The sequence below is a fragment of the Coenobita brevimanus genome, chromosome 6 (genome assembly GCF_032717465.1).
Source record: "Coenobita brevimanus isolate Jiangsu-jjx chromosome 6, ASM3271746v2, whole genome shotgun sequence".
NCBI classification, from domain to species: Eukaryota; Metazoa; Arthropoda; class Malacostraca; order Decapoda; family Coenobitidae; genus Coenobita; species Coenobita brevimanus.
In genome coordinates this window covers 3,034,968-3,043,547 of record NC_136959.1, presented here as the reverse complement: position 1 = coordinate 3,043,547, position 8,580 = coordinate 3,034,968, and the positions used below count along the sequence as shown (strand labels likewise).

General features: G+C 48.8%; 1 protein-coding gene across 1 annotated transcript; it reads right to left on the bottom strand.

Annotated features, from left to right (window-relative positions):
* Nucleotides 1–3,712: 3,712 nt before the first annotated feature.
* On the bottom strand, nt 3,713–4,687 carry LOC145399567 (uncharacterized). The gene has a single exon (XM_080272156.1). It carries the CDS (start codon nt 4,685–4,687, stop codon nt 3,713–3,715), a length of 975 nt encoding a protein of 324 aa, XP_080128282.1.
* Between the last annotated feature and the right edge of the window lie 3,893 nt (nt 4,688–8,580).

Sequence of the window (8,580 nt, the reverse complement as noted above, 5' to 3'; positions counted from 1 at the left end):
CTGAACAAACATAAGAGCCACATAGAACAAGCTAACCTAAGCCAGCAAAAATAAAAATAATAATCTTAACCTGACCTAACAAGCTAAATTTATCTAACCTTAACCTTGGTCTGAGATTCACATATATACTGTTCTCAGTCATTCCTCACTTTTGCCAGAATATACTGAATAATTCCTTTCTAACTCCCAAGAGGGGATTCCATCCCTCCTTGGAAGTTTTGAATAAATATATACTCGAGTTAATCTTAAATTTTTATGGCATGGAATTTAGTGGTTTTAGGGAAATTATTGGTATATTCGGTTTATATAACGATTTTGTACTTTTATGTGGGCATAACAGTTATGTGAGGATCCAAATGTTGTCCTTACTCTTAGAAGGCACAAAGCAAAGCCAAAAACCATCAAATCTAACCAAGATAACAGGATTTTATGACCGTTTTGGCTTTTTTTTTTTTTCTTAATTGCCCCCTTGAAATGTCAAAATTCTCCTTGCCCTCTTCACCCAACTATCATATGCTAACTCAACATAACCCTAAACTTAAATTAGCCTAGCCTAATAAATTAAGCTAATTTTAACCCACCCCATTCCAGTAATAAACTACCCTAACTTAAATAACCTAAATTTAAAATAATCAAGTTTAAGCTAAAAGTAACCAAAGCTAAACCCAATTCTTAAACTAACCTAATCTCACCTAACCTTAAATTAGCCTAACCTAAGTTTAACATCACTAACCTTATCATTACTCAATCCAAAAATAAACAAATCTTACCTAACAAAAATAATCCTAATCTAACCAACATTTAACCTAACCTAACCTAATTCTAAAATTAGCCTAACCTAATCCAGTACTAACCTAACCTTACATGAGCCAAAATTAAGCTAAGCTAACCTTACAATAATCCAATCCACAAATAAACAAACCTAACCTAACGAAAAATAACCTAGTCAAAAATAACCAAACCTTGATTTTAAATTAACCTAACCTATCTTGAAACTATATTAGAAAGGGGATTTTATTCTAGGGGCTTGACCTATTAGGCTCTTCTCCTAGAGGATCATGTCCTGACGGTGTACACTACTGCACAACAGAACAATACTACTCTACAGCACTACACCTTACACTATTTCACACTAACATTGCTGTACACTACTATAGACTACATTAAAGCACACTATAATTTTCTACCAACCTAAAGCATACGTTAATACTGTAAAACACTAATTTATAGTCCTACACAACACTGATGAGCATATAATACTGTAGAACACTAATGAACACTAATACTGAAACCACTAATTTACACTAATGTACAATTCAGCGCACTGTATATTGTTGTACAGCACCTCTATTAACTACCCAGTATAGTGAAATAATTCGTTTACACGAGAGAATGCTTAATTCAGTTTATTTTCTGGTGGCTGAAAGATACGGGTGACGTTAAGGTTGGTCGGGCCCACCCTTAGCGGCGATCGTAACTCCGGCTCCCGTAAGGTCTCCGAAAGTGTTTAGTGCATGCCAACATCCGACGCCGATCCCTTTTCCCCCGCCCGTAGCGAGTTACGGGACCACAACTGCGTTAGTGCATGGTCTTGGTCTTGGTGTTGATTGAAGGGCTGGACCCGACGTGTAGTCAGATGTAGCCCTAACGGTGGTTCAGGTGTAGCAGAACTCTTTAACCCCTACACCGCGGGCATGTTTACCGATGTTTTGCGTGTGCCGCGGGGTTATTCGGGCTCCGACAGACTCTCAAAAAATATTTGCCAAAAATCAGTTATTAGTCCTAGAATATTAAAATTTTATATGCTTATGGCACATACCTTCAGCTTTCTCCTGGAATGTTTGTTGAGCCTTCGTCTGTTACCGTAGGACTTGTGGAGACCTCTGAAGTTGGGTAACGAAGTCTCCACTTTACACTTCCCGACAACCCGTAATATGATTACCACAGCCAGATATCAACACTATAAACACTACTCTATGATTTTCAAGTAGTTTGGGATCCATACTCCAAAAAAAAAAAAAACACTGTGAAAGCAATGAAAATTACGAGCGCGTCTGACCGTCGCACTTACGCTAGTTTGCTCTTGGTACACTGTCATTTATTATTCAAAAAAACCCTCACACTTTATATTTCTATTACTATATAACACTTATATATATCTACAGTCTTTATCCATAAGTTTCCTTCAGTAGTATTAGTTTATTGTCACTGTAGGGATTCAATTTCTTTCAGTAAAATACGTAGCATTCACTTTCTCGTCCTGTATACTAGCATTGAGAGTGAATGTCACTTTCATCTTCACTCTCATAACTCATAGCATTCAGACATGCTAGCGTGAAACTTTCACTTTCATTACTCCTAGGGTATATACTCGTATTCCTATAATACTACTCATTTACATTTCTATTTACGTTCTCTATTTTATTTACGTTATTTACATTTCTATTTTATTTACACTGTGTTATGCACTGTCACTTGAAGTAACTTATAAAACTATTTTCCATTGTTCACGTATATTTACATTCATTACTTTCACTTGCTGTTTACACATTATTTACACATTATTTACAATTCCACTTGCACTGTTTTACTCAATAGAAAGATCGTAGTCACTCTTTTATCAATTGTCAGCCCTTTACCTCTTTCCACACGAGGTTTAGTAGGGGGTAAAGGTCACAGGGCCCTTTGCATGGGGGTGAAAAAGTCCCTGAAGTCAGCAAGAAGAAACAGACGTACCTCTACTTCGGAAGATGAGAGTAAACTGATAACGGAGGGCCGGGGTAGAGGCCTACTTAGGGGATATTCAGTGCTACCAATGTTCTCTCTTGAAACAGCTATGTATAGCACTGAAATGATCGGCAGGAAATCTAGACAATACATTATAAATTAGGTAGTTCCAGGTGAATGTAAATATCACTTAGGCTTCTCCCTTCCCTCCTTACATGTATGTTTATTACGAAAATAGATTATACGGCATATTTCAAGGGGAAAAAAACAGCGAAAATTAGCGAACGAGTGCATGTGAGGTGTTGTCAGGTGATAATTAGCCAATTCCAGGTGTATGGCACTCTCACTTACCTTATTTCTTTCTTGTATATATTATTTGGTATAAGAATAGGGCATAGGGCTTATTTCAATGTATGAAATCAGTGAAAAATTCCAGGGAAGATTTAATTAGCGTAGCACGGCCGGGCAGGCGAGAGGATAGGGTAATGGAGGGGGGGTAGGGAGGGGAGTCAAGAACGGGGAGAAATGGCTAAATTGTCAACAATGGATGGGAGTACAGATGAGATTAGGAGTGCTGACTAGTGTTGGACATTGGCAGTACTGATAGATGATACAAGCCCCCACTTGGAAGCCCGGGTGAATTCAAAATAACACAGAATCAAAAAAGCGACGCCCCACGGTATGATCCCTTGCTCCCAAGCGTCATGAAAGTGACGTCCCGCGGTTAAGGGGTTAATCACAGGCGGCAAAGTTGCCCTGATCTGCGGAGAAAGACACAAACATCGCGTAGAACTGAGTGGCGTAGGTGCCAATCTAGGCCCACCCCACCAAGAAGGATGGGGAGGGTGAAGTCCAGGATACCAAAGGTTGCAAGGCGCTCCCTCAGGGCGGTGCGGATGGAGTAGAAGCGTGGGCAATGCAGCAGAAAGTGGGCCACAGTTTCCTCTTGATTCACACACCACTGGCAGTAGGGGTCTGGGTGCAGTCACAGCCGATGCGGATGTGATGCCAGTCCAACATGTCCAATACGCAGGTGGGTGATAGCGACGTTCAGGATCCTGGAGACAGAGCGTACCCAAGGTTGGTCTGATGAGTCGGAGCAATATAAACCCAGCGCTGTTGTGGGGAGGGAGGCGTGGAGATCAGCATTCCATGCCTGACTACACCTCGTGGCTAAGAGGCGAAGGTGAGTAATGGCCGGCAAGGGGTAGGGCTCCACATCAGGAAAAGTCAAGGCCATCCGAGCTGCTGCATCCACCACATCATTGCCCCTGATGCCCACATGGGAGGGAATCCATTGCAGACATACCTTCCAGCCTCCCTGCAGCAGCTGAGCAAGGTCATCCTGGATGTCATAAACCAGATGACGTATGGAGCAGGGTTTAGAAGAAGCGATGAGATGAAGGGCCTCTCTGCAGTCGGTGTAGATGACCACCGGCCGAGGAGAGGAATGAGACATCAAAAAACGCAGGGACCTCAAGACTGCGAAGAGTTCAGCAGTGATTACATCATGGGCATCCCCTAAGTGCCATGTCTGGCAGATGGAGTAGTCCTCTATGAAGATGGCAGCTGCAGTTGCTGCAGGGGTGGAGGAGCGGGAGCCGTCGGTAAAGATAGCCATGAACCCTAGATAGGTGGAGCCAGCCATCTGCAGGAAAATGCAAGGGGCCAGGTGGCCATCCCGTGATTTACAAAAGGGCTCTGGGAGGTCTAAGGACACAGGTGAGGACAGGTCCCTCCATGGGGGCACAGGAGATACTGATTGGACAGGGTAGCAAGCTGGTGGAGGAAGTCCCAGAGTGTGGTAAGCTTGGGGAGCACGCACCAAGAGGGGCCGTCGAGACCTGGTGGGCCACGTTGGATGAGATGTCGAGACCCCTGCCATCGTAAAGAGCTCCGGGAGTGGGTGGTCATCGGGCAAGCGCTGGATAGTAAAGTAGCGGCGACAAGTCAACTTCATCCTGGTATGGTGGAGGGGGGGAACACCTGCCTCAGCCTGCAGAGACAATGTGGGTGAGGAGCAGAAAGCACCCAGCGCAATCCGGAGAGCGGTCGTCTGAATAGCGTCCAGCCGTTGTAGTTGTGTAGGAGATGCTGAGCCATATACCGAACAGCCATAGTTGATTTCCCCAAGATGGTGGACCAATAGTACTCCAACAAAAGGTCCCTGCTTGCCCCCCAGCGGGATCCAGCAATACTCTTCATGATGTTAAGTCGTTTTGCACAAGATAACCGTAAGTATTCTATGTGACTGCGCCAAGTGAGGATGGGCCCATCCGACCGGAGACCAAGCAGCACATGCTCCCGAACAACAGGGACTGAGGTTGAGTCCAGAGAAATTGCTGGAGATGATGGCAAGTGGCGTAGAATGAAGGGCATCACTGCGCTCTTGTTAGCATTGATGGCAAGGCCCCAGTTCCTGGCCCAAGCCAAAAAAGTGGATGCCGCTGACTGCAGAAACTGCTGCGCCTCCACAAAGGAAGGACTCTGGGACACGATGGTGACGTCATCTGCGTAAATCAGGAGAGTAGCATTACGGATCTGAGGCAGGCTGGACAGCAACACGTTGAATAAGAGTGGGCTGAGCACAGATCCTTGCGGAATCCCCCGATGAACAGGATGGGGATCCGACAAGGCCCCACCCACCGACACCACAAAGCTGCGGCCAGCAAGATAATTCAACATCCAAGCCAGGGGTGGGTCCAAGACTCCCAGGCACGACAGGCAGTACAGAATGCCATCGTGTGGGGCTGAATCGAAGGCCCCCTTCAGATCTATAAAGAGGGCAAGCATGTAGAGCCACTGTCTATAGGTGTCATGTACCATGTGTTCTAGTTGACATAGGACGTCCAAAGCTCCCTGGCCCGGCCGGAAACCACACTGAACCCTGGAGAGCAGGCCACGGGACTCCAGCCACCAAGAGAGTCGACGAGCCACCAGTTTCTCTAGCAGCTTCCCCACACAGGACAGAAGAACGATGGGCCGATAAGACGACGTGATGGTGGGGTCCCTGCCTGGCTTGGGGAAAGGCAGCAGCATTGACTCCTTCCATACCTCAGGGAATGTGCCAGTCTGCCAGCTGTTGTTGTAAATTGACAGCAAGTGACTGTGTAGGCTGGGCGGCAGATGTAGGAGGAAGTCATTAGCCACCATGTCAGGGCCAACCGCCCTCCTCGGGTGTAGAGAAGCAACGGCATCCCGGAGTTCAATGGCCTTGAACGGGCAATGGAGGTCACTGGCAGGGGGAGTTGAGACGCCCCTGTGGATGGCAGAAATAAACTCGGGAGCTGCAGGTAAAGTCGGAGGAACACCCAGCTGTGACGCAAAGAAGGACGCCAAGAGCTCGGCCTTGGAGAGGTCATCCAGGAGATCTGCTCCATCACGACACAAGGGATATGAATATGTTGTCGGGCCACCCTTCATGGCCTTCAAAAACCTCCAGGTGCGGGAGCATGTGGTGGAGAAGGAGAGGCTGGAACAAAAAGAGGACCATGCCTTCTGCCTGGCTACCTTGATGGTGTGCTTATGTACTGCATCCAGGCGTCGGTAACGATCCCCAAGGGCCCGTGTGGGGTAACGACTCCAGGCACGCCAGGCCTGGCGCCGGACTTGCACAGCCGAGGCACAAGCAGTCGACCACCATGGCACCCCTGATCAGCCTATACTACGGCGGGCTGACTGACCGAACACCCTATGCCCAGCCTGCACCAGCATCTGTGAAAAATCCTCAGCCGAGAGGCCCCAACGACCAGGGAAGCTAGCAGACACTGCCTCCTGGAAGGCCGTCCATCTACCGTCGTGAAGCTGCCAGCGAGGACGACTTGCTCGTGATATTCTTGGAGACAATGTCAGGTAGTCACAAAATACGGGAAGATGGTTGCTGCCCATGTACAGCCCCACATGGACCATCGGATGATGGAATACTGCATCACCCAAACCGAGATCCAGTACAGATGCCTGTCCATTGTGAGGAGCAAACCGGGTATGGAGACCTGGAGGCGTAAGAAGGCTGAACCTGTGAGACTCAAGGAGCACGTGGAAGAGAGAGGAACCTGTGGCACTGGGGGCTCCAGCCAAGGCGGGGTCCCAGTGGTGGTGACGGGCGTTGAAATCCCCCATGATGAAGGCAGGGGCTGGCAACTGGTCAAAGTAGTGGAGGAGCTCCTCTCTGGACACATCCTGGCACGGGTTGTAACAAAGGAGGGTTGAAGCCCAGCCATCCGTGAGGGCCACCCTGACAGCCAGGACCTCCAATCGTCCCCCAGGATACGAGGTGAGGGCGAGACGCACACTCTGGGTGTCCTCCTGCACTGCCAACAACAGGCCCCCGCCCCTTCCCTGAGGACGGTCACACCTGTATGTCAAAAAAAAAACCAGTTGGAGCTGCAGGTGAGGGTGCAGCCAGGTCTCACATACCCCCACAACACAAGGCTGCGAATCATGTAAGAGTACTTTAAAATCCTGTGACTTCCGAACAAGGGATCTTGCATTCCAAAACATAATGCTGAGATGTTTCAGGCCTGGCATGAATAGGACAAGAGTAAGGACAATACCTTGGGCCAGAGGCGGGAGCAGATGTCAAGGAATGGTAGTCCGTGGCGATAAAGTTGCAGGGCCTCAGAGACAAGATCAAAAGAGCCTTGGCCAGGTCCAGAGGGAGGAGGGCAGTCCGAGGAGGGTGAACAATTGCTGGAGGCGGGGTCAGATACTCGCACTCGATGGGCACGCATTGAAGGGGCTGTAGGTCGATCACACTGTCGTAGACGTGGGTCAGGAGAGCTGGGCAGGGCAGGAACATCCCCGACACCCTCAGCAAGGACCGCATCCGGTCCAGAAGGAGCACTAGGTGGGGGGCGGTGAGCGGCACGGGGGTGGAGGCGGCCCGGACGTGAAGGACGGGCCTCATGGATTACAACAGCAGCAGGGGAGGCAGGGTTGGTCAACACCTCCACTGACGATACATCCTGGCGGGAACAGTCCTCATCACTCAAGTCCTCCAGCACAGCGAAGCGGTTGCAGCCAACAACACTGTCTGCAAAACTCACACCCTTCCTCACCTGAGAGACCTTGGGAGACGACTTGGGCAATGCTGAAGGGGGACGGACCAAGGGCTGGAGAGCACGCAACCGTCTATTGACCTCCTGGGCCAGTGTCACACCCTGGCGGAGTTCTTCATGGATCTTGAAGGCCTTCTGATATACAGGGCAGAGCTTAGACACCACCCTGTGATCTCCACCACACATGTAGCACCTGGGGCTGCGGTCACAGGGCTTCCCCTCACTGGGTCTGAAAGGGTGGTATCCACTGCACATCGAGCACCTGGTCTTGTTGCGGCATGTGATCCGCGTGTGTCCATACTGAAGGCAGTTATAGCAATGCAACAAAGCAGGAATATACATACCTACATTGTAGTAAATGTATCCATACAGCACCTTGGATGGGAGAGGGCCCCGATACACCAGGCGCACCCACTGGGAAAACCGAGGAGCATCTGGGGCAGGAAAACGTACAGGGATCCTAGAAGCCTCTAATAAGACAGACGACTCGTTGTCAAAGGGCCAGAGGCCGTCTACCAAATCCTCTATATCAACATCCAGGGAGATTGGCCCAATCTTCCCATAGCTGAGGGCTGCTGCATCACCAGAGGACCGGGCCCTGCGGCACGTGACCTCCCACTCACCGAAGGTAGTCAGGGTCTCCATTGGGTTGGTCAGCTTTGCCAGATCACAATGGCGGAGATGAAGAGAGAGGGAAGACCCATCACCCAGTGGTTTAGTACCACCCTCTACACAATACTTGGCAAAGGGGGATGAGTTGATGGCGTCAGACAGCCGCCGGGGATTGTTAAAAATC

Coding starts and splice junctions, on each gene's coding strand:
- LOC145399567 (XM_080272156.1), bottom strand. CDS start 4,687: ATGAAGTTGACTTGTCGCCGCTACTTTACTATCCAGCGCTTGCCCGAT.